Here is a 26,762-nt window from a genome sequence, read left to right on the forward strand (position 1 = left end):
GAGGAAGAGACTGGCTTGAAAAGAGCAAGGGTGTGAGCTTGGTAGCAGTGGGGTGGCAACGATAAGGGAGAGAAGAAAACTGGTTGAGTGCCTTAAAGCCAATGGTCAGGAGTTTCTGGTGGACAAAGAGGGCACGAGCAATCATTGGGAGGTTTTTGAGGAGCGGGGTGAAGCATGCAAAATGATGTTGTAGAAAAAGGCCCGGGCAGCACAGTGAAGAACGGATGAGAGAGAAGAGCCTGCAGGCAATGAAGTCTGCGAGAAAGCTGACGCTATAGTCGACTTGGTAGACAACAAGTGCTTGGAGCCAGCAGTCTGACTGTTTGGACGGAGAAGGGGGACAGATTCTGGAGATGATGTGAAGAGAGAACGGACAGGATCTGGTGACTGGCTGAGTATGAGGGTTGAAAGAGAGAGGACTCATGGGTCCGAACGATGGGGAAGATGGTTGTTGCCATCAATGACGAGAGGGAGTAAGTTAGGCACTTTGGGAGAAGTTATATCCCTAGGAAACTTTTTAGTGCATTGTATATTGGGCTTTCTTTATGTGAGTTTTAAAAGCTTAGACTGTGAGCTCCCTGCAGGTCAGGGACTGTGACTGACCTAATTTACTTGTACCTACCCTAGCACGTAGAACAGTGTTTGACACATAGTAAGCAGTTAACATATACCCCAAAAAAAGATATATTGATTTCGTATCCTAAATAAGTATTTCCCTATGCACCTATCTTACAATGCTTCCTCAGCATTTCTTTCAATTTGTAGAGTCTAAGAATGCAATTTAACACCTGCACTTGTCAGAAGCAACTACTTCAACGATGACTGTCTTTTTGTAAAAAAAAAATGCCTATGATCACCATTTTGAGAAACAGGACATGCAATAAATTAATTCACAGTTACAAAAAAAAAGGTATGGTAATGTTTGTGTAGAATGGTTTCCTGAAAAGAAATGCAATGAGGTATTTATCACTGAGTGAATCATAATTACATGGAAAATTTCAGGGAATTTTTTTTTTTGTTGGTCCCAAGTGCGCAACAATCATGAACTAAAAGTAGGTTAAAAAAAAAACAAACCTCATGATTAAAAAACAAAACAAAACAAAAAAACCAAAACAAAAAACCCCAAAAAACTTACAGTAATGTCCAGGATGGGGTGGCATAGGCGGATGATGTTGAAGATGACCATTTTGATGGTGAGGTATATTAGGGGGATATGCTGCTGTTCTGCTTCCAGTCCAGGTGGTAGTACTGTCTACAAAATTGAGAACCACATGGATAACTTACTTTCAAAAAGCCTAGCAACGGCTGGAAATTTACATCTTTAGTCGCACATTTTAAAGAGCTGTAAGAAACCGGCACGTACTGTGATGGTAAGTGGCCGGCTGAGCAGCAAATCCGTTCTGTTGCTGTCCTGGCTGGGGTCCTGAAGCGATCTGTAAGAGTCCATCACTATGGCTCCCTGTCAATATACTGGGAGGCTGACCTGCAGAAAGGAAATAATAACGTGGTTGAGCAAAAAATAACGGAGGTCCTATGATTTTTCATGTTCAAGAAGTTATCTTAGTAACCACCATAAAGATTAGGCCTACGCTAACAGACTTAGCTGTGAAATTGAATGTGCCTGTTTATTGTTATATTACCGCTTGGTACAGTGCTTCGCACGCTAGGTGCTCAATAAGTAAGATTGAATGAATAAATGAATGACTTTGTCCAAAACAAAAGGAACAACCCCGATCCTATACAAGTTGCTCCTTTAATTTGGGAGAGGAAAGAACAAAGTATCTCTGACAGTCGGGGAAACTTACACTGACTCATTTCTTCACCTTTTTTTCCACCAAAAAAGCCTAAATCTCAAATGACGCGACACAGCTGAAGAGTGCCGAGACACAACAGAGGCTGACGGATCAACCTGGCATGCAGCAATCGGGAACAGGGTGGCTCGTTCGGAACAGAGGCTTGCAGGAAGATTGTGTTAGCGGGAGGCAGAACCGAAAACAGTGCCAGGCACTGCAAATAGAAAAGTAAAGAGCGAAGCGAATGACACTTTGTAGGACAAAAAATGGTTGAAGAGACCGTTTGCTCGTGTGGCCTGGGAAGCACGGGAAAAGTGGAGGGGCAGGAAAGGGAGTGAAAGAGAAGGCTGGCCGAACAAGGGTGTTTAAGTTGGCCTTTTCTCCTAGTCTGGTGGCAATGCTCCTTGCTCCTAAACCCTTAACCCACCCTTGCTCCAAAACGGGGGAGCTGGGCGAGCACCGCAGCAGCTTTGGAACCCAATGGAGTTCAGCTCTGTGCCAGCTAACCAAACTCCAGGGGACTCAGAATCCACTGGCCAGGCCTAATCCATGATCAGCTCTGATGTGCTAACATACCAGAGCTCTCTCGATTGCACCCCCATACGCTGGTTTTCATTTTCACAAAACTGTTCAAACTGTAGCCGCTTTGGAGAAGCAGCATGATCTGCTGGAAAGAGCATGGGATTGGGAGTTAGAGGACCTCTAGACTGTAAACTCCCTCTAGACGGCAAGCTCGTTGTGGTCAGGGAACGTGTCTGTCACACTGTTGTGTTGTACATTCCCTCTAGACTCTCAGCCCCCTCTAGACATTACGCTCTTTGTAGGCAGGGGATGTTTCTGTCATATTGTTGTGCTGTACGCTCCCACCAGACATTAGACTTGTTGCACTGTCCTGTTGTACTGTCCCCGCACACAGTAAACGATCAATAAATGCGACTGATTGACTTGGGTTCTAATCCCAGCTTTGCCATGTGCCTGATGGGTGATCTTGGGCAAGTTACTTAACTTTTCGGTGCCTCAGTTCCCTCAACTTCAAAATGGGGATTCAATACCTGTTCTCCCTCCTACTCGGACTTTGAGTCTCACGTGGGACCTGTTTATTTTGTATCTACCACGGCGTTTAGTAGAGTGCTTGAGCATATAGTAAGGGTTTAAACACCACAATTATTATTGTTATTACTCCAAGTCTCTGAAGACTGAAAACACAGGGGACAAACACTGGGACCTTTGAGGGAACTTCCCTTTCTCTGCCCCTAAAACAACAGACTGATCCCAGCATGGGGAACGAAATGCCTGGAGCAGCACCAGGGAGAAAGGTCCCCACCTCTTAACACAAACTTTTTCCTGGTCTTCTGCAGAACTTTACAGCCCTTGTTTATCAAAACAAATCTCACGTAGTTTTTAGTTACAAATTGACTCTCCAACTTGGAAGGTGGGGGAGAGAGGGAAGAAGCAAAAATGGTTGTTTTAGAAACTATATTTTAAAGTATGTGGGAATATGAGGATGGAGACATTCTGCAATTGCTGATTTCTTTTGAGTCATCACCCTCAGTTTTACCGTTTCCTTCTGAGAATGTAATCCAGATGAAGAGGGAGAATAAAAGGCTCTTGTGAAAACACAACCAACACAGAAAAAGGACATATGCCATTCCCCAAACCATACTGTCCCTAATTCAAAACTAAGTCAGAAGCTCAAAAGAAAAGGCTGCTCTCTTTCAATGCCCCAAATAATAATTTGGTCTTTTTCAATAAAAATTCAGCTAGAAAATATTTAATGATCTGAAAAGGGCCACAAAAAAATCACAGTGAGAATCTTTGTTCCAACCACCTTTAAATGAAATACTGGTTTAAGGGTGTTGTATAGGTCTTTAAAAAGTTCATTCTTATTTAAATCAATCCTTCTATAGTACAGAAGCCACAAAGCAATTCATTCAATATGAAGTATCTCACTACCTAAGTTCCAAAGAGTATACTGCATTTATGAGAACACCCAAATGAATTTCATAGCCAAATTTTTCCTATGACAGGGAAAGGTGCTTTCGTACTGCCTCTTTTCTTGGACTCCAGTTGGGACATTTGGTTCCATACAACAGTTAAATCCTTCCCCTGCTCCTTATCCCCGTTTCACTTCGCGTTACTTGCATCACTCACTTGTGGAAGCCACAGGAATGTTGGGAAAGTTAGTGGTGCTGGTAGCGTTCGACTCGGACGGAGCTAACATGGCTGGGGTGCTGTACGTCTCTGAAGATGCGCGGTTACTTGGTGGATGCTGGATGGTCTGAATTGAATGTCCTTCAGTAGATAATGACGGCTGTCCCTCGAAGTCATGAACATATTCATCCTTCACCAACATGCTTGATGGAGCTGTATTAAAAGTTCAATAAACTTTATCAAGGACCAACATGCAATTTTAGAGGGGCAGGCACAAGTTAATTAGCATTACAGACGTACAACTTACAAGTGTCTAAAGAGATGGAGAAGGGAGAACACGGTCTCTACTGATTTGGTGGCCGAGAGTGGGCTCTCTATCCTTAGATTGTGAGCCCCCTGAAGTGTCTATATCAGATCTACGGATTTCCTTCCCAGTGCGTAATACTCAGTGCTTCGCACACAGTAAATGTTAAATTAAGTTACTCACAATCACTACTAGTCACCATGCCACCACTGGACCCTCTATGGCTACTGTCATCAACCTCCTATGCCCCCGAACCAGCAGGAAACCGGGAAAGTGGTGGGAACAAGAGCAGAGACACAACACTTTACAGAATCCAGGAAATACAAAGCGACACCAGTTTCCAGGAGGTACCTAACCTCCTAGAAAACCTTCACCAAATGGATCTGGGTGACCTACGGTACGGCTCCTGGACTTTTTGGAATTCCTATTCCCCAGTACATCACCCCTTCCAAGATGACAGTGAATCACTGTGAAATTTAGAACGTGTCTGTGTCTCCGTTTCCCCCTCTGTGAAGTCAATACTATTTGCCCCTAATTACTTTCCCAGGCTGTTTCAACAGCTAAAACCAACAACAACAACAAAAAAAATAAGGACCCTTCACTGAAAGAATTGGATCAGATGAGACCACCATGAATTCAAGAGGTGTTGCCTGTTTCCCCCTTAGTGTTGGCCTCCAGCTTTTCCAGAAAGTTATTTATTGAGACTGCTTTATTTAGGAAAAACGTGTAGCAATTCTTAGAAGGCATTTTGGGCATGGGGCTGAACTTGGGCAGGCAGAAAAAAGAATTAGGGCAGGGGGAGGGGAGAGGGAGGAAAAGAGGAAGTGGGAGAAGTGTTTATCAACTGTGTTATATTGTACTCTCCCAAGCACTTAATACAGTGCTCTGCACGCAGTAAGCGCTCAGTAAACACCACTGATGATTGATTGATTGATTGATTGATTGAGAAGGGGAAGAGCCTCTGCTGCTGAAGTTGAAGCTGGACCAACTAAGCTGGGGCTGCTGCCACTTGTGGCAATTAGCTGGGTAAACTGGCCCACGGGTCTCACCCCAAAATTCACCCTGCCCAAGGGCAACGCTTAGGCTGCCTGGCTGGACCAAGGCTGAGGTGGGTATACAGCTCATTCCCACTGGGATTTGGGGCTGGGGATGAGAAGAACCGCCAACCACAAGGCTTGTAAAGGATAACGTGAAACCTGCAGCTGCAGGGCCAGGCAGTCAGGCAAGGCTTGCCTTCAGAGGAAAAGTGGAGCTGACCTTTTGGATCCTCTTCAGGGTCCATTCAGAATCCACGGGGCAAGGTGGGATGGGCCAGCTACACTCCCCGCTCAAAAAATCTAAAGGTGCCATGCTAATTGAAACACCTTGAATTTCTACTTCAATTTATTTTTCCAAAGCATTTCCACATTATTCATACGATAGTCACATGAATATTAAAAGCAAGTGTTCTCTCGCTGCTCTGAAGAGAGATGATTTTTGAAGTTTTACAGTTTCTGTAAATATTTTTTATTACGGGAAAAAATGTTTTAGATTACAATTAAGAAAAATCCACCATTCAATAGTTGAGGTATTGGAAACGCAACGCCTCATCTGAAATAGCAATTTACACCTGCCAATGCACCAAGGAATACTCTGAAATAACTGGTGGCTCATATAGATTACTGTCCAGTCAGTTGGCCTATAAAAACTGCCTCCAGGGCTCTTAAACTACCTCCCCAGGAATGGTATCATCGAGATGCTTGTCATCCGCCACTTGTCTCTGTGACCTCGGGCAAGTCACTTAACTTTTTAGTGCCTCAGTTACCTCATCAGTAAAATGGGGATTAAAACCGTGAGCCCCACGGGAGACAGGGACCTGATTACCTTATATCTACCCCAGCGCTTAGAACGGTGACTAACATGTACTGAGTACTTAACAAAGACCATTACAAAAAAAAAAGACGACATTCTAGAAGAGACATAAACCCCTTCATTTCAGGTCTCAAGTTTTGAATTAAGCAAAGTATTTAGCTTAAAAATAAGTTTATTCTTGATGAAGCCAATAGAAAGAGGGGGTATTGTTCTAACACCCCCCACAGCCAAGCTAGTACTAAACGAGTATTAGATGAACCAGAGGAAAGCACAGATAAATGATGAGCAAAGAATAACCTACCTGAGCTCTGCAGTGTTAATCCTGAGAGATCTTTTCAAAGGGGAAAAGAGAGAGAAGTTACCATTAATATTTCTACTTTCAAACATATAGTTTTTCAAACCAATAGAAAAACTGCATTTAGGTTTAAACCACATTTCTTACACCTCTGCTGAAACTTACACTGGTCATAAATTATATATAGATATTTTGCCTTGGGCATTACCTTAGTTCACAGGGTATTACATTCTGAAAGGGTGAAAAAGCACCACTACGGTGTCTTGGGGCCGGTAACTCCAGCCCTCGGGCAGCCCTGCAGACCGTCCCAGTCCAGCCAGCAAAAAACCCAAGACCCAAACTGGAACTGCCGGTAGTGGTGCCACAGTTTAGCCCTTACAGCTGGCGCTCCTTTCTCTCTATACTATTCTACATCTGGCTCACCACTTTTCTGGCCTTTCCCTCGCTTTCTCTTCCTGCTTCCTCTTATTAAAAAAAAAACAAAAAAACCCTCCACATCGTTCAGCTGATGTTTCAACCTTTAACCTGCCTGGTGGTCTGTTTGCTTTGTAGGGATAGACAAACCCCGAGAAGCTCACCTACTTCAAACCCACCCGTGGGCCTAATTTTTTCTATTTAAAGAGGAGGTTAAAATATACCTTTGCTTTTTAAATTGAAGGAAAGGGTTAATGGACATTTTATACCACCGTATTTATGTCATATGATTGCTACTCACAACATAAATATATTAATGTCGCTACACTATTCATTTATAATTGACTGCACAATTCTGGGTAATTTGAATAAAAATAGGGCATAGCTGAGCTTGATACAGGAACCAACCTCCCATTTATAACATTATTCCTCTGGGAAAATGGTTCCAAAGTACAATATTTTAGTTTAAGACCCACTTTCCAGAAATTAATCATATCAGTCAGGGCTTTCGGAATTTACATTTTGAGGTGGTTTCTTTTTTTTTTAAACTTACCAATGCCAGGTGATACAACACGTTCATAGTGATATGGATTCACACAAACGCTATCACATTTTAGGTCGAAAGCATACTGACAATATTTCACGTGCTTAAGTTCATTTTTGTGAAGATCAGGCCACCTCCAAAGGCGAGCATAAATCACATGAGGAAAGCCTTTACGTCCGGCCACCTAGAAAGTTAAAAATAGATTTGCTTAGGGGGGAAAAAAAAACCTCGGTCAGAAAAATAAAAACTTTATAAGACACGAAATCTGAAACAATATAAAGTTGCCCATAAGGCGAGATCTACGTTTAGATTTATTCCAAAGAAAAATGAGCTAAACCAAACGGCTGGGCTAGTTTATATGAAAAACTGGAAGGAAATGGCAAACACCAAAATTTAGCAGTGGCAAAGAGGATATGGCAAGGTTAGCACACCCAGTTTTCACCAAGTTGTCTCAAGATTTGGTGTAGGAAGAAATGGTTATGTGCATTCGTGATGCCTGTCAAAGTGTGATGCTGGCTGAGCCTTACTGTATAAAACTTGTGTTTCTGTAACTTCGCAGTGTTTAATCCAGTGTTTAACAATGAGTGGCACGGGTGTAGAGCATTCTGCTGTTGGTCAACACAAAGATGTTGTACAGAAAAACACCTGTCACAGGGGGTACTCTTTAAGCCCATTAGTTTCCATGGTATCAATGGCCACTAAAACAAATATACTTTACCCCATGAGTTTCTTTGAGAACACAACATGCTAGAAAACTTCCTGTTTCCATTTTTCCCCCCACGGAAGGAGTACGCTCCCTAAAGGAGCTTTTCATTCATTCATTCAATCGTATTTATTGAGCGCTTACTGTGTGCAGAGCACTGGTACTAAGCGCTTGGGAAGTCCAAGTTGGCAACACATAGAGATGGTCCCTACCCAACAGCGGGCTCACAGTCTAGAAAGGGGAGACAGACAACAAAACAAAACATATTAACAAAATAAAATAGAATAAATATGTACAAATAAAATAGAGTAATAAATACGTACATACATATATACAGGTGACGTACAAACATATATACATATATACAGGTGATGTACATACATACAGGTGAACTAATAAGGTAATAATAATATAAGAGAAGCAGCGTGGCTCAGTGGAAAGAGCACGGGCCTTGGAGTCAGAGGTCATGGGTTCAAATCCCGGCGCCGCCAACCGTCAGATGCGTGACCTTGGGCAAGCCACTTCACTTCTCCGTGCCTCAGCTACCTCACCTGCAAAATGGGGTGCTTTCAAGCTTGTATGAAAATACAGTGGGAGCAGCATGGCTTAGTGGCAAGAGATCGGGATTGGGAGTCAGAGGAGGTGGGTTCTACTCCACGCTCTGCCTTGGGCAAGCCACTTAACTTCTCTGTGCCTCGGTTACCTCATCTGTAAAATGGGGATTAAGAGGGATTAAGACTGTGAGCCCCACCCAGGACAACCTGATTACCTTGTATCTGCCCCAGTGCTTAGAACAGGGCGTAGCACATAGTACGCGCTTAACAAACACCATAGTAATAATTACTATTATTATGACACGGCTCCCACTTTCTCTATGACACTAAAGTGCTGTTCTGATTCTAATTCACTTTGAAATGGAAACCAACCGATTCTGAGAATGAGAAGCCAAATTTTTATATCCTTTTAAGCATCCTGAAAATAGACAAGATGTAAACTTTGCTTTGACGGTGTTTGCATTTACTGGTACAGGCCACGAGGTATTTGAAGAGAAACAAAAAGTATGATTAAATCTAGGCAGCAAATACTTCTGAAAGAGGTAGTAACTGGTTCTGTACTAACCTGAAGCCTTCCATCCAGTGTTCTCTGAATAGTAACGCACTTGCTCGGATGGGCTCCATTTGTAGTTATAGCTGTAATTAAAGAATCCAATTCATCTTTCTTCTCCTTCAGCTTCTTGACCAAGCTTTCAATCGCTCTCTTTGCAAACGTTTCACTCTCTCCACCTTGTCTATGGCACATCAAACTATGAACAATGCTCAGACAGGCATCATTACTTGTTGGTGTGTTAGTAATAGACATATTGTCCATTTGTCACTTTTTAAAAAGCCAAATGTGCCCAATATCTGAGTAATTTTGAGAGCTTTCAGGAAATGAGGAGCAACCGCTAGAAATGTCCACAGTCAAAATAGCTTCATTACACATGGGCAGTCAAGAACCTAGAAAAAAACAGAAGAGAAATTAGAAATATTTTTATAATGTAATCTACACTGCTAAAAAAAAAAGTTTTTTTTATTTTAAAAAGCTAAAATAAACCAGAGACACAATCTGTAAGATAAAAATCCTCTGGAGATTTATGGACTTTGAATCAAATTGTCAAGTAGTGTGCCCTCAACTACAAAACAAGAGTTTTAGGAGTAATCATAACCAATACTCTACGTTTCTGATGGCTTGTTTTACATCAAATCACTAAAATAATTTTCCTAATTACCTTAAAAGATGCTAATCGTAACAACCTTGAACCTATTTAAGAATGTCTACAATTAATGATTAACAAGGGTTTTATCCATCAAGCGTATTCATACCTACAAAGGCAACTACATTTAAACAAAAGACCACCTAAATTTTCCTCTTTCAGAATGCTGAACACAGCTCCTTTTCTAATGCACCCACTTAAATAGGATCAAAATCATGCTTTCTTGGTTTGGGGGAATCGAAACGTCATAAGGGATGGAACCCAAAGTCTTAATGAAGGCTAGACAGATTTCCTCTTATTTGCCTGGCGCATCACTTTCCTAGAAGGAAATTAAATGTGTTTGGCATGATTTGCTCTTCACAGAGCCAGGCTGATTACTTTACACTGCCAATGGGGCTGGAAACTTATTGTTTGTTTTAGAATTGATGCAAAATCACCAGTCCACAACCAGGAGCACCCTTTGTAAAGATGAGTAAAATGTGTTGTCCTCCCATTTTTCACAAACTTCTCTCCACCTGCATAAATTTTCAGAAACACTGTCAATACAAATATCTGCCAATTCCTTAAGCAACCTAGGATGTATTTTATGAGACTATATACCCTGTCATATGAACTTAAATATATTAAAAGGGTGCAAATTTAGAATACATCCTTACATACATTCCAATTTTTTTATGAATAAGCAGTAACTATGTGGTAAAACAATCAATGGTGTTTATTGATCGCTTACTGTATGCACAGCACCTGTACTACAAACTTGGGGGAGTATAATGCAACAGAGCTGGTAGACGGGTTTCTCCTCCGCTCAGTTTGGAAGGGGTTCACAGTAAAAAGAGAAATTTACACTGGGCTTCGAGGGGCAGGAACACGTTCAACAAGCAAAGCAGAGGCTGAAGAGGGAAAGGGAGGAAGAAAGATGTAGGGAAGTGATTTGCCTCTCACTGAAGCAGGAGGAGCTGGAGGTGGTTGAAGGAAGGTTGGGGCTCACCTGCCTTGAAGTGCAAAATCATGAGTTTGGCTTCACGCTGTCAAGGTTTGAGCACTGGAATGATGGAGCGAGACCAGAAGCTGTTTCTGCTTCTGCATTTAAAACTGCTCCTAGGCTGATGAGGTTGGAAATGGAGTGAGGACTGGCAGATGACAACAGTTCACATTACAGGCAATCTCTTCATCTATTCTGAAGGGATAAGGATTTTTTAAATAATTGTGTTCTACGTAATGGAATCAGATATTCCAATAACTATAAAGCTGGACAGCTAATTGCTGAGGAAGCTTGAAAACCATTTAAGTAAAACGGAAATTAATCTGCATTTTCAAGATGTGATTTCTGTCATTTTCTAATGTGAGCCTTCAGTGCTACTCCCACTCAATCTATCTTTAAAATTATATTAGCTAAATGTTTTAAATAATAACTAAATAGCTAAAATAATAATTACTTCCATGATTAAAGGTCTAGTCCGAAACAATTAATAATAATAATAATAATAATAATGATGGTATTTGTTAAGTGCTTACTATGTGCCAAGCACCGTTCTAAGCGCTGGGGTAGATACAAAATTATCAGGTTGTCCCAGGTGGGGCTCACAGTCTTAATTCCCATTTTACAGATGAGGTAACAGGTACAGAGAAGTGACTTGCCCAAAGTCACAGAGCTGACAAGTGGTGGAGCCGGGATCAGAACGCATGACCTCTGACTCCCAAATCCACGCTCTTTCCACTTAAGCCACGCTGCTTCTCAATTCTTCTCATCCAGGAAAAGCCTTTCTAAATTAACAACCCCAAACATGTCAAATATTCTTGAGAACACGGTGAATATGATATTAACCTTTTTAACCCTCCAAATCTAAAATTGAATTGCAAACACTTTAATCCCACATAAAGGAATTCTGAATGTCCCACATTTTGTATTACTACTGTCCAGTCTGTAAGTGGTCAATATAAAAGTGTGAATTATAGCAGTCCAAATAGTATCCCTCTGTTGACTACATGAAGGACTTTAATTCAAAACAGTACTTTAGTATGGTCAGATCTTACATATTATCTGCTTCCACACTGGCGGGGAGGGGGGACGGGGGTGTGCCCACGCACCCTAAATACCCACCCAAGACCAAAGGGAAACATTATCTGCAATCTTCAAGTAGAAATGCCCTGAACCAGAATTAATGGGACCACTAAACCAAAGTCGGCGGTGAAGCTCTTTCTGGGTCATTTCGGGGGAAAATGGCCAGCTGCAGGGGGTTGGACGTGACCTCATTTTCAATCTTGGGCTCCTCTGATCGTCTCGATCGCTAACACATATGCTGCTTGACAAGAGTGCTACTTCAGCAAAAAAAATGGGTGGAGTCTCAAGGAAAGTATACAATCTTCAAAATGAGAAGCAACACACTTCCCACTCAGATCACTATCTCCAGCAAATCACTGCATTCATTTGAGATGGCTTATTTCCTGGCTGCTAAATGCACTGAGCATGTTTTCAATCCATCAGCGGTATTGAGGCCTTACTGTGTGCAGACTGCTGGAGTGGGCCCTTGGGAGAGTACAATACAACAGAGTTACGAGACGTCTTTCCTGCCCACAAGGAGCTTGTAGTCTGGAGAGGGAGACAGACATTAAAATTAAAATTATGGATATAAAAATAAGTTCTGTAGGGCTGATGGTGGGGTGAATATCAAGTGGTTAAAGAGAACAGATCGATGTGCATAGGCAACACGGAAGGGAGAGGGGGCAGGGGTAATGAGGGTTTAGTCACAGTAGGCCTCATACGAGAGATGTGCCTTTAATAAGCTTTGAAGGTGGGGAGAGTGATTGTCGGATATAAAGAGGGAGGGAGTTCCAGGCCAGAGGGAGGTCTTGAACAAGGAGTCAGAGGTGAGGTAGATGAGATCAAGGTACGGCGAGTAGGCCGGCATCAGAGGAGCTAAGTGTGCAGACTGAGTGCAAGTAGGAAATCAGGGAGATAAAGTAGGAGGAGGCAAGCTGACTGCGCTTTAAAGCCAACGGTAAGCAGTTTCTGTTTTCAACACACAGTTCACTCTGAAGAAAACAGGCCTCATCCTTTGCCAGAGTAGAGTAGGTGGGAATAAACGGAGGCCCTCGTGATCCAGAGCCTCTAAAAAGCTGAGAAATCTGGAGTTCGTGGGGCCACCTAACCCCTCCCTTCCCCAACCATTTTGGGACAGAAGGTACCTTTCAAAACTTCACAAAGGCTGCGAAGGCAATCTGTAACCAAATACCGTTCCCTGGAGTGGTGAGGGGGCCTGCGGACTGCCCTCTCCAAGTTCTGTTTTTATCACTTATTTTATCATCATTCAACAGTCCACAGTTTGTAATGCACCGCTGCTGTTCATAATTCATTTTTATTATTCTGTGTGTCAATCTACCACCACTTGGGTTGCGACCCCCCTGGGAAGGGTCAATATGGGCTGTTTAACTTTATCTGCCCAATCAATAATATTTGATTACCAGGTGTGGGCAGGGCACTCTATCCAAGCACCTGGGGGGAGTAAAACAGAGTTTGAAGGCACAGTCCCTGCCTTCAGAGAATTTACAGCCTAACAGATTACAATCTCTCTCTCATCATTTAGCACAGTGCTCCGACACAGAGTGAGCATTTAATACAATAAATATTTTGGAAGCTCTCCTTTCTGGCCACAACCACCGCACGGGGGTAAAAAGTCAGCAAAATAATACTTCAGTCTTCTTGTAATTTACTAAAAGAGGTATCCTTATAATCTGAAAAGGTTCATGCAACTTTCAAAATTGTTCCCTAGTCAAGAGAAGCAGCATGGCCTAGTGGAAAGAGCTGGGGATGGGGAGGCCAGGAGACCCAGGTTCTCTGCCACCTGGCTGTTGTGCGATCTTGAAAAACTTCCGTAACTTCTCTGTGCCTCAAGCTTCTCATCTGCAAAGTGGGGATTAAATTTCAGCTCTTGCTCCGCTGTAGACTTTGAGCCCCATGTGGAGCACGGACTGTGTCTGATCTGATTATTTTGTATCTACCCCACACTTAGTGTGTGGCACACGGTAAACGCATAAATGCCAACAATTATTAGTTTACATAAATACAACTGGCCATCAACCGAACCCGTACGGTACCGACTGTAAGAGAACTCTGATTGGGATGAACACCCTCCTATGAGGTAAGCTTTAAATAACGGCGCTTTTGTCGGCCAAGTGGGCAGGGGAGCCTGAGGTCTTTCCCCCAACCCCTCAGCTTGCACACGTGGGGCTCTTCGCTGCCAGAAGAAGGAAGTTGCTTCTGCTCAGTCAGCAGATACCTGTTCAAAAACACAGCAGGCAGTCCCTGGCCCTAACAGCTCACTCCCACCCTCTTAACTGTTCCGGCCAAGAACACTTCGCGAGCTAGCCATTGAAAAATCAATCGATAAATACAATTTATTGGGCACTTACTATGTGCTGAGTACTGTATTGAGCACTTCAGGGAGTATGATATAATAGAACTGGAAGACACAGTCCCTGCCCTCACGGAGTTTACAGCCTCGTGGGGGAGGCGGACAGCAAAATAAATTACAGACAGGGTATTGAGATACCACGAGGCTGTAAACTCCATGAGGGCAGGGACTGTGTCTTCCAGCTCTATTATATCATACTCCCTAAAGTCGGTACCGTACGGGTTCGGTTGATGGCCAGTTATATTTGTGTAAGCTAATAATTATTGGCATTTATGCGTTTACCATGTGCCACACGCTCAATACCCTGCCTGCCGTATTGAGATGTGTATGTAACTGCTGTGGGGTTGAGGGTGAGGTGGATATCAAATTCTTAAAGGGTGTGTAGGTGATACAGGGGGGAGAACAAGTAGGGGAAATGAGGGCTTAGTGGAGGAGGACTTTTGGAGAAGGTGTAGTTTTAGGATGGCTGTGAAGGTGGGGAGAGTGGTGGTCTTTCAGGAGGGGAAGGGAGTTCCAGACCTGAAGGAGGATGTGGGCAAGGTGTCGAAGGCGAGATGGACAACAAAATCAAGGTACAGGCGTAGGTTGGCGTTAGGGGAACATTAGTGCAGGCTGGGTTGTAGTAGGAAATCACCCAAGTCCCACCCAACAAGCTAAGCGGAAGAATGCCCGTTTCCTAGGGAGGGTACGGTTAAATTCAACTGGTAGAGCGGCATTCAGCTAATTGGGGCTCTAATAATATGGGAGTCTGAATGTTATCCAAAGACATTTATCTAAAGTAGGGACGGCTCTTAGATACTTGCTTCTACGAATCCTTGCAACTGGTAGTTTAAGTCCTTTCCTTCAAAATGCACTGATTTGACCTTCCTCTGTGACGGCACGATTAGCCTAGCACTTGATACTACTGGAACAAAAAGGAGGAGCGGTGTAGGTTTACACTAAGGAAAAGAACCGAAAAGCAAAACCCCACAAATAAAAATGGTAAAAAAAAATTATAAAAGATCCCATAAGTTTAAAGTATGACAGATACCTAAATAGGCAGAATCATTCAAACGATAAATATTTGAGATCCAAAGGGCAGGAGGAGGGAGAAGGAAGTAAAGGGGAGCAGGGTGTCTTACAAACTCCCAAACTCCAATATTGGGGAACTCGGGCACAAGTTTGTGGCTTCTACCTTTCCCCAGCTTCAGTGGGGGCTGTGGGGGGGAATGGAAAAAGGAAACCCCTAGCCCTGTAGAATTCAGAGCCCTTATAGACTGGTGATTTTGAACTGAAATTACATTTTTCAAACTAAAAAAACCGTATTTACTACAACACCACCGATCTTACGAAAAGATGGACTGAAAGTCACAGAGTTCACAGCTAATAAGAGATTCAACAGGCAGACTATTCTTACACCATATGCCCTTTACAACTTTGATGCCTGAAATCTTTTTAGCACAACTGCATATTCAAAAGTATTCATACTATATAAAAGGCTATATGCCGAAGTATAATGGACTCAAGACTCAAAGTCACTTTAGTACCTGATAAATTTTACACGTACATATATTTCAGCCCCCACACTGTTTTCTGTAATTTATTTAGTTATATTAATGTCTAGACTGTATACTCATGGTGGGCAGGAAACTGGTCTGTTATATTGTTAGGCTGCACTCTCCCAAACAGTACAGTGCGTACACTTAGTAAGTGCTTAATAAATACGACTGACTTTCACACACTCCCTCCCTTGTTTGAACAAAAAAAAACCCTTCAGTCACAGATACTAAAATTTAAATTCCACCAAAAATTATATCCCGTTGATATAACCCAAAATAGTCTAGTAGACAGATTAACAGAAAACTCTGGCTATAGACATCTACAACATTCTACGACAATGAATCAAAGTAACTTGGTTAGATGATTCTATATTGTGATTTAATATATAAAATGCATGGAGATATATATATATATATATTTGCATAAACAGTCCTATCACCTTTTTAATATCTCTAACAAAGAACTCGGCGATTGGGCACCGAAACAACACTGTGCTTGTCCACAAATCTGTAAGCTTCTTGGGGACATGGATCACGTCTACCAACTCTGTTGTACTGTGTTCTCCCAAGTGCTTAGCTCAGTGTTACGCCGACAGAAAGCACTCATCGCTGATGGACCGATCGGTTCACGTTCACAGCAATGATTCACCTTATGCTTTCCGTTGACATTTAAATCGGACAAAAGTAGACAACATTCACGTTGAATTTGCAACCATCTAAGCCTACCGCTGAGGATTTCCAAACGATACAAACGGATACTATTTCTACGGTTTTACTATGACACACTTAAAAATTCCGAGATGCACAGAACAAGCCGTTACATTTAAAGTAGCAATGCCTCGATCGTAAGAAATCCAAAAGGAGAGATATAAAGTGACCGAGACAAAGAGCTGTACGTACACAGCGAGGGCAGTACACCAGAATAAGGGAGAGAGAACCGACAGGCAGAGATGTGGCACTGAAATAACCCAAGAATACTGAAGAGGCTTGGCTATTTGTGTTCACTCAAGAATGAAGCAAAGCTGGTAATAAATGAGCATGGACACTTGAATTTTTATTGTAGAAACGGGGCAGACTCTGCAGGGTTAACTGCCTTGGTAAAGGCAGCCCCAGCAACTAGCTGCCCAATTAGAACTGTTTTTAATGACATCACCCTAACACGGGCTCAATCAGAAAGAGAAGCCTCCAAGCGGGAAAGCTGGAGTGACAATGGAGCAGCACAGCTTTAGAGTTCAACGATTTTATTGTGTTTCACCTTTAAAACAAAAAAAACCCCTCAAATTCTTAAATTCAAGCACGCAAAATACAGCCGCAGAAGCCTACTGGGAGGTGAACACGCAGATACCTGCGACTTCGTTGCCGCTTAACGGATGAAACACTGCTCTTACTTTTGAAAACAAGTTTGTTTCCAATTTAGTTATAAACAAAACGGCCAGAAACTGCAGAGCCGTCACAAAAGGTCTGCCACAAACTTCCCCCTCCCAAGTGGTCAATGGCCAGTATAAACCGATGTGATTACTCTTCGGGGGAGAAAGAAATCGGCACAATCTACGAAAACAATTTCTCCTGAAACGTCGATGGTCGAAATTGATCTGCAATACTTTTTTGTGACTTGGCCGGGTTTGAATTTCAAAAAAGTCACTAGATTCGGTTACGCATGCAAGCCAAAGCCAAAGCTGAGAAACTTTAAATGAGAAAACATTTACAGTTAGGTTGAATTTCTTCAAAAGGGAGAAGCATGAACACTAAAGCATAAGCATCAAAGTTCAAAGCGCTTTTCAAAGCATATGCTCACAAAGGGTGTTTACACTTCAACAGTGTGGCCACTGTAGTCCTGGAACGAATGTTCTTCTCACTGAACACCTTCAACTTAAATTCAGAAATAGGTTTTTAATGTGCTTCATCACCACCTGAAGATCTGAAATTGCCCTGTACTACAGATGTTCTTCCTTCTCCTACTAAGCCCAGCACTTAGAACAGTGCTTTGCACACAGTAAGCGCTTAATAAATGCCATTATTATTATTATATTATTATTATGGTAGAGCAAACCGATTTAAAGAAATACACTTCCCCTTGTTTGGATGTTGAGTACCAGCAAATAAAACTTGTAATGAAGTTTCACTATTTGAATTGGCAGTTATCTATCTATGAAAAATAATCTTGTTCTAACGTCTTGCAATCATCATCATCATCATCATCAATCGTATTTATTGAGCACTTAGTGTGTGCAGAGCGCTGTACTAAGCGCTTGGGAAGTACAATTTGGCAATGTTTTGCCTTATAAAATATATCAGATATCGCCAATCCCATCTAAATTTCGCCCTGAAGATCATTTATATCCAAGAATCCAACTTTAAAAATAAATTCTAAACCGAATCAAGTCTACATAGCTTTCCTTTTCAAACAAGAATTCACTGAACTCTACTTGTGTATCGGCCCAGCAAACGTTTATACGGAATTTTCAATAAACTTGCCCTCCTTACTGCCTTTGCATCTCTTAGAGTCGTCTAAATATTTTTCGGATTTTTGTTGAGATTTAACAATACCTCCTGTCCTGCTGGTTAAAAGTCCTCTTTCTGTAGTGAATTATCCGACTACTAAAGAATTCAAACTGCGCTATGCCGGGGCAGCCCTGGCGCAAGTCGGAGCTTGTTGGCTAAATCTGCCTCAAGTTCACATGCCTTTTGAAAGTAATTTTAGTCCACCGAAAATCACCCAGACACCTTGATATCGAGTTTTAGGTGGTTTACGACGAAAAACCTTTTTATAAAAAAATAGTCTGTCGTATGCAATTTAATTTACGCTGTGTCCGCGACACTTGAATCTTCCGAGCGGCTAGTAATGCCTCCGGGTTGAATTAGACATTTCCAAATCGAGCGTTCTTTTCTTAAATATTCCTCTCCCTTTCGGTCACCCTTTAAAAATGCATCTGTGACGAAGGCCTTCACCTTAGCTCGAGGAAGAAGAGGGGCAACCTGTTCGGGACGCAACATAAATGCTATTTTATGGGCAAGTTCCTGCTAAAACTGCAGTCCGCCCCAAGTGCCAACCTTCCTTGGGGGCCCTAATTGGAACGGATGGAAAAACAAACCCTAAATGCCATCTTTTCGGGGGGCGATTGCTGCTTTGCTGGTAATACCGTCCTCCATAGTATCGCCTCTTCTCCCCCGAGGTACTAATCATCATCATCATCAATCATCAATCGTGTTTATTGAGCGCTTACTATGTGCAGAGCACTGTACTAAGCGCTTGGGAAGTAAATTGGCAACATATAGAGACAGTCCCTACCCAACAGTGGGCTCACAGTCTAAAATCACCAATGAGGGCAAGTTCAAAAACGAGGGCCTAGAAGGCGTTCAGCGGGCTGAGTTGGGGGGTGAGTCAGAAAAAGAAGCTGATAATAATAATAATAATAAATGATGGCATTTATTAAGCACTTACTATGTGCCAAGCACTGTTCTAAGCGCTGGGGTGGATACAAGGTGATCAGGTTGCCCCACGTGGGGCTCGCAGTCTTAATCCCCATTTTACAGATGAGGTAACTGAGAAGTTAAGTGATTTGCCCAAATACTAATAATGATGGCATTTATTAAGCACTTACTGTGTGCAAAGCACTGTTCCAAGCGCTGGGGAGGTTACAAGGTAATCCAGCTGTCCCACGGGGGGCTCACAGTCTTAATCCCCATTTTACAGACGAGGTCACTGAGGCTCGGAGAAGCGGCTTGCCCGAGGTCCCACAGCAGACATGTGGCGGAGCTGGGATTTGAACCCATGACCTCTGGCTCCAAAGCCCGGGCTCTTTTCCAAACGCTCGGTTTCTCACCGTAAAATCCACTACAAAAAGGGGACTCTTTAACGAGTGGGACAGGAGATATTGTTAAATCTCAACAAAAATCTTAAAAATATTTATACGACTTTTAGGGATGCAAACGCAACGTTTCTGCAGGGTAAAAAACAAAAAAAAAGAGGAGTACAGGCTACCGGAGAGCAACAGAGTGGGGAAGGAAGGCATGGAGGGGTGGGATTTACCTCTCGGGAGAAGCAGCGTGGCTCGGTGGAAAGAGCCCGGGCTTGGGAGCCGGAGGTCGTGGGTTCCAATCCCGGCGCCGCCGCTTGTCAGCTGGGTGACTTGGGGCCAGTCACTTCACTTCTCTGGGCCTCAGTTCCCTCATCTGTGAAATGGGGATGAAGACTGTGAGCCCCACGGGGGACCACCTGTTCACCTAGTATCCTCCCCAGCGCTTAGAACAGTGCGGTGAACATAGTAAGCGCTTAACAAATGTCGTCATTGTTGTTATTTCTAACGATAAAGGGGCTGACGAGGGGTTGTGCTTCTTGTGGGTTCCCTTAACAGGGAGGGGGTGTCTATGGGGGGGGGGGGGGGGGTGTGTGTGTGTGTGTGTGTGTGTGTGTGTGTGTGTGTGTGTGTGTGTGTGTGTGTGTGTGTGTGTGTGTGTGTGTGTGTGTGTGTGTGTGTGTGTGTTGGGGGGGGAGGTTGTGGGTGTGTGTCTATGGATGTGTGTGTTGTGTCCGTGTGCGACAACCTGATTCCCCTGTATCCCCAAGTTGTTGCCAACTGGTGCTTCCCCAGCGCTTAGTACAGTGCTCTGCACACAGTAAGCGCTCAATAAATACGATTGATTGATTGATCCCCCCCAGCGCTTAGAACATTCATTCAGTCAATCGTAGCATAAGCAGCGTGGCTCAGTGGCAAGAGCCCGGGCTTTGGAGTCAGAGGTCATGGGTTCAAATCCCGGCCCCGCCAACTGTCAGCTGTGTGACTTTGGGCAAGTCACTTCACTTCTCTGGGCCTCAGTTCCCTCATCTGGAAAATGGGGATGAAGACTGTGAGCCCCCCGTGGGGCAACCGGATCACCGTGTAACCTCCCCAGCGCTTAGAACAGTGCTTTGTACATAGTAAGTGCTTAATAAACGCCATCATTATTATTATTTGGGCAAATCGCTTAACTTCTCTGTGCCTCAGTTACCTCATCTGTAAAATGGGGATTAAGTCTGTGAGCCCCACGTGGGACAACCTGATTACCTTGTATCTACCCCAGTGCTTAGAACAGTGCTTGGCACATGGTAAGCGTTTAATAAATGCCATCATTATTATTACTTGGGCAAATCGCTTAACTTCTCTGTGCCTCAGTTACCTCATCTGTAAAATGGGGATTAAGTCTGTGAGCCCCACGTGGGACAACTTGATTACCTTGTATCTACCCCAGTGCTTAGAACAGTGCTTGACACAAAGTAAGCATTTAATAAATGCCATTATTATTATTATTATTATTATTATTATGGGTGTGTGTATGTGTTGGGAGGGTTGCGGGTGTGTGTCTATGGGTGTGTGTGTTGTGTCCATGTGGGACAACCTGGGCAGGTCACTTAACTTCTCTGTGCCTCAGTTCCCTCATCTGTAAAATGGGGATTAAGACTGTGAGCCCCCGTGGGACAACCTGATCACCTTGTAACCTCCCCAGCGCTTAGAACAGTGCTTTGCACATCGTAAGCGCTTAACAAATACCATCATTATTATTGTCATTATGATTGTATCCCCCCAGCGTTTAGAGCATTCATTCAGTCAATCGTATTTATTGAGCACTGGACTGATTAGAACATTCATGCAGTCAATCGTTATTATTATTATTATTGTAAACCCCCAGCGCTTAGAGCATTCATTCAGTCAATCGTATTTATTGAGCGCTGGACTGATTAGAACATTCATGCAGTCAATCGTTATTATATGATTACTATTATTATTATTATTATTATTATCACTGTATCCCCCCAGCGCTTAGAGCATTCATTCAGTCAATCGTATTTATTGAGCACTGGACTGATTAGAACATTCATGCAGTCAATCGTTATTATTATTATTGTAAACCCCCAGCGCTTAGAGCATTCATTCAGTCAATCGTATTTATTGTGCGCTGGACTGATTAGAACATTCATGCAGTCAATCGTTATTATATTATTACTATTATTATTATTATTATTATCATTACTGTATCCCCCAAGCGCTTAGAGCATTCATTCAGTCAATCGTATTTATTGAGCGCTGGACTGATTAGAACATTCATGCAGTCAATCGTTATTATATTATTACTATTATTATTATTATTATTATTATTATTATTGCTGTATCCCCCCAGTGCTTAGAGCATTCATTCAGTCAATCGTATTTATTGAGCGCTGGACTGATATTAGAACATTCATGCAGTCAATCGTTATTATTATTATTGTAAACCCCCAGCACTTAGAGCATTCATTCAGTCAATCGTGTTCATTGAGCGCTGGACTGATTAGAACATTCATGCAATCGTTATTATTATTATCATTATTATTATTATTATTACTGTATCCCCCCAGCACTTAGAGCATTCATTCCGTTAATCGTATTTATTGAGCGCTGGACTGATTAGAACATTCATGCAGTCAATCGTTATCATTATTATTATTATTATTATCATTATTATTATTATTATTACTGTATCCCCCCAGTGCTTAGAGCATTCATTCAGTCAATCGTATTTCTTGAGCGCTGGACTGATTAGAACATTCATGCAGTCAATCGTTATTATTATTATTATTGTAAACCCCCAGCGCTTACAGCATTCATTCAGTCAATCATATTTATTGAGCACTGGACTGATTAGAACATTCATGCAATCGTTATTATTATTATTATTATTACTGTATCCCCCCAGCGCTTAGAGCATTCATTGAGTCAATCGTACTTACTGAGCGCTGGACTGATTAGAACACTGATGCAGTCAATCGTTATTATTATTATGATTGTAAACCCCCAGCGCTTAGAGCACTCATTCAGTCAATCGTATTTATTGAGCGCTGGACTGTTTAGAACATTCATGCAGTCAATCGTTATTATTATTATGATTGTAAACCCCCAGTGCTTACAGCATTCATTCAGTCAATCGTATTTATTGAGCGCTGGACTGATTAGAACATTCATGCAGTCAATCGTTATTATTATTATTAGTATCACTGTATCCCCCCAGCGCTTAGAGCATTCATTGAGTCAATCGTATTTACTGAGCGCTGGACTGATTAGAACATTCATGCAGTCAATCGTTATTATTATTATTATTATTGTAAACCCCCACCACTTAGAGCATTCATTCAGTCAATCGTATTTACTGAGCGCTGGACTGATTAGAACATTCATGCTGTCAATCGTTATTATTATTATTATTATTACTGTATCCCCCCAGCGCTTAGAGCATTCATTCAGTCAATCATATTTATTGAGCGCTGGACTGATTAGAACATTCATGCAGTAGTCAATCATTATTATCATTATTATTGTAAACCCCCAATGCTTAGAGCATTCATTCAGTCAATCGTATTTATTGAGCGCTGGACTGATTAGACCATTCATGCAGTCAATCATTATTATTATTATTATTATTATTATTATTATTACTGTATCCCCCCAGCGCTTAGAGCATTCATTCAGTCAATCGTATTTATTGAGCGCTGGACTGATTAGAACATTCATGCAGTAGTCAATCATTATTATCATTATTATTGTAAACCCCCAATGCTTAGAGCATTCATTCAGTCAATTGTATTTATTGAGCGCTGGACTGATTAGACCATTCATGCAGTCAATCATTATTATTATTATTATTATTATTATTATTATTATTGTATCCCCCCAGGGCTTAGAGCATTCATTCAGTCAATCGTATTTATTGAGCGCTGGACTGATTAGAACATTCATGAAGTCAATCGTTATTATCATTATTATTGTAAACCCCCAATGCTTAGAGCATTCATTCAGTCAATCGTATTTATTGAGCGCTGGACTGATTAGAACATTCATGCAGTCAATCGTTGTTATTATTATTATTATTATTATTATTATTGTATCCCCCCAGCGCTTAGAGCATTCATTCAGTCAATTGTATTTATTGAGCACTGGACTGATTAGAACATTCATGCAGTCAATCGTTATTATTATTATGATTGTATCCCCCCAGCGCTTACAGCATTTATTCAGTCAATAATATTTACTGAGCGCTGGACTGATTAGAACATTCATGCAGTCAATCGTTATTATTATTATTATTATTGTAAACCCCCAGCGCTTAGAGCATTCATTCAGTCAATCGTATTTATTGAGCGCTGGACTGATCGGACCATTCATGCAATCATTATTATTATTATTACTGTATCCCCCCAGCGCTTAGAGTATTCATTCAGTCAATCGTATTTATTGAGCGCTGGACTGATTAGAACATTCATGCAGTCAATCGTTATTATTATTATTATTGTAAATCCCCAGCGCTTAGAGCATTCATTCAGTCAACCGTATTTATTGAGCGCTGAACTGATTAGAACATTCATGCAGTCACTCGCACTGATTGAGCGCTTCCAGTGTGCGAAGCCCTGCGCTAAGCACTTATTTATCTTACTTGTACATATCTATTCTATTTATTTTATTTTGTCAGTATGTTTGGTTTTGTTGTCTGTCTCCCCCTTCTAGACTGTGAGCCCGCCGTTGGGTAGGGACCGTCTCTATGTGTTGCCGACTTGTACTTCCCAAGCGCTTAGTACAGTGCTCTGCACACAGTAAGCGCTCAATAAATATGATTGATTGATTGATTGACTGACTGATTGATTGATTGGGTGGGCCCCACAGAGGGAGACGGCCCCTGCCCCACGACGGCACGGTGCTGGGCACACGGGAGGCGCTCAACCAACAGCCTTGTTGTTATTGTTGTTGTCGCGTTGGGGACCCCACCTGGGGTTCAGGGTGGGGGGCCCACAGGCCACCCGGTTCTCATTCATTCATTCAATCGTATTTATTTATTCATTCATTCATTCATTCAATCGTATCTATTGAGCACTTACTATGTGCAGAGCACTGTACTAAGCGCTTGGGAAGTCCAAGTTGGCAACATGTAGAGACAGTCCCTACCCAACAGCGGGTTCACAGTCTAGTACAGTGCCTGGCACACAGTAAGCGCTAATAAATACCATAACAGATTAACAAGATAAAATAAAATAAAATAAAATTGAGCGCTGTGTGCAGAGCACTGTACTAAGCGCATGGGAAGTCCAAGTCGGCAACATACAGAGATGGTCCCTACCCAACAGCGGGCTCACAGTCTAGAAGGGGGAGACAGAGAACAAAATAAAACATATTAACAAAATAAAATAAAATAAAATTGAGCGCTTAGTCTGTGCAGAGCACTGTACTAAGTGCAAGGGAAGTCCAAGTTGGCAACATATAAAGACGGTCCCTACCCAACAGCGGGCTCACAGTCTGGAAGGGGGAGACAGACAACAAAACAAAACATATTAACAAAATAAAATAAATAGAATATGTACAAGTAAAATAGAGTAATAAATCAATCAATCAATCGTATTTATTGAGCGCTTACTGTGTGCAGAGCACTGTACTAAGCGCATGGGAAGTCCAAGTTGGCAACATATAGAGATGGTCCCTACCCAACAGTGGGCTCACAGTCTAGAAGGGGGAGACAGGGAACAAAACAAAACATATTAACGAAATAAAATAAAATAAAATTGAGCGCTTACTGTGTGCAGAGCACTGGACTAAGCGCTTGGGAAGTCCAAGTTGGCAACAACTAGAGACGGTCCCTACCCAACAGTGGGCTCACAGGCTAGAAGGGGGAGACAGACAACAAAACAAAAAACATATTAATAAAATAAAATAAACAGAATATGTACAAGTAAAATAGAGTAATCAATCAATCAATCAGTCGTATTTATTGAGTGCTTACTGTGTGCAGAGCACTGTACTGAGTGCTTGGGAAGTCCTAGTTGGCAACATATAGAGACGGTCCCTACCCAACAGCGGGCTCACAGTCTAGAAGGGGGAGACAGACAACAAAACAAAAAACATATTAATAAAATAAAATAAATAGAATATGTACAAGTAAAATAGAGTAATCAATCAATCAATCAGTCGTATTTATTGAGTGCTTACTGTGTGCAGAGCACTGTACTGAGTGCTTGGGAAGTCCTAGTTGGCAACATATAGAGACGGTCCCTACCCAACAGTGGGCTCACAGTCTAGAAGGGGGAGACAGACAACAAAACAAAAAACATATTAATAAAATAAAATAAATAGAATATGTACAAGTAAAATAGAGTAATCAATCAATCAATCAGTCGTATTTATTGAGTGCTTACTGTGTGCAGAGCACTGTACTGAGTGCTTGGGAAGTCCTAGTTGGCAACATATAGAGACGGTCCCTACCCAACAGCGGGCTCACAGTCTAGAAGGGGGAGACAGACAACAAAACAAAAAACATATTAACAAAATAAAATAAATAGAATATGCACAAGTAAAATAGAGTAATAAATACATACAAACATATATACATATATACAGGTGCTGTGGGGAGGGGAAGGAGGTAAGGTGGGGGGGTGGAGAGGGGGAGGAGGGGGAGAGGAAGGAGGGGGCTCAGTGTGGGAAGGCCTCCTGGAGGAGGTGAGCTCTCAGTAGGGCTTTGAAGAGAAGCAGCGTGGCTCAGTGGAAAAGAGCCCGGGCTTTGGAGTCAGAGGTCATGGGTTCAAATCCCGGCTCCGCCAACTGTCAGCTGTGTGACTTTAGGCAAGTCACTTCACTTCTCTGGGCCTCAGTTCCCTCATCTGTAAAACGGGAATTAAGACTGTGAGCCCACCTTGGGATAATCTGATCACCTTGTAACCTCCCCGGCGCTTAGAACAGTGCTTTGCACAAAGTAAGCGCTTAATAAATGCCATCATTATTATTATTATTATTATTATTGAAGGGAGGAAGAGAGCTAGGTTGGTGGATGTGTGGAGGAAGGGAATTCCAGGCCCGGGGGAGGACGTCGGGGGTCGACGGCGGGTCGGGCACAAACGAGGCACGGCGAGGAGATTAGCGGCAGAGGAGCGGAGGGTGTGGGCTGGGCTGGAGAAGGAAATATGTATACATGTTTGTACGTATTTATTACTCTATTTATTTTACTTGTACAGAT

At 42.3% G+C, this 26,762-nt stretch overlaps 1 protein-coding gene across 4 annotated transcripts in view; it reads right to left on the minus strand.

The window, feature by feature from the left end:
- The window catches only part of SMAD4 (SMAD family member 4), a 49,358-nt gene that overhangs the window by 14,547 nt on the left and 8,049 nt on the right, over positions 1-26,762 (minus strand). For 2 of the 4 annotated variants that reach the window (XM_038743867.1, XM_038743870.1), the window contains exons 1-7: positions 19,789-19,827; positions 9,175-9,551; positions 7,362-7,536; positions 6,401-6,430; positions 3,945-4,157; positions 1,364-1,483; positions 1,136-1,252 (exon numbers count right to left, since the gene is read on the minus strand). In XM_038743867.1, coding sequence (XP_038599795.1) covers positions 1,136-1,252; positions 1,364-1,483; positions 3,945-4,157; positions 6,401-6,430; positions 7,362-7,536; positions 9,175-9,423 — 904 coding nt within the window. In that variant the 5' untranslated portion in view covers positions 9,424-9,551; positions 19,789-19,827. Of the gene's footprint in view, positions 1-1,135; positions 1,253-1,363; positions 1,484-3,944; positions 4,158-6,400; positions 6,431-7,361; positions 7,537-9,174; positions 9,552-10,796; positions 10,947-19,788; positions 19,828-26,762 lie in introns of those variants that run through there. The other 2 variants (XM_038743868.1, XM_038743869.1) reach the window with 2 other exon arrangements.

The sequence above is a fragment of the Tachyglossus aculeatus genome, chromosome 3, assembly GCF_015852505.1.
Source record: "Tachyglossus aculeatus isolate mTacAcu1 chromosome 3, mTacAcu1.pri, whole genome shotgun sequence".
NCBI classification, from domain to species: Eukaryota; Metazoa; Chordata; class Mammalia; order Monotremata; family Tachyglossidae; genus Tachyglossus; species Tachyglossus aculeatus.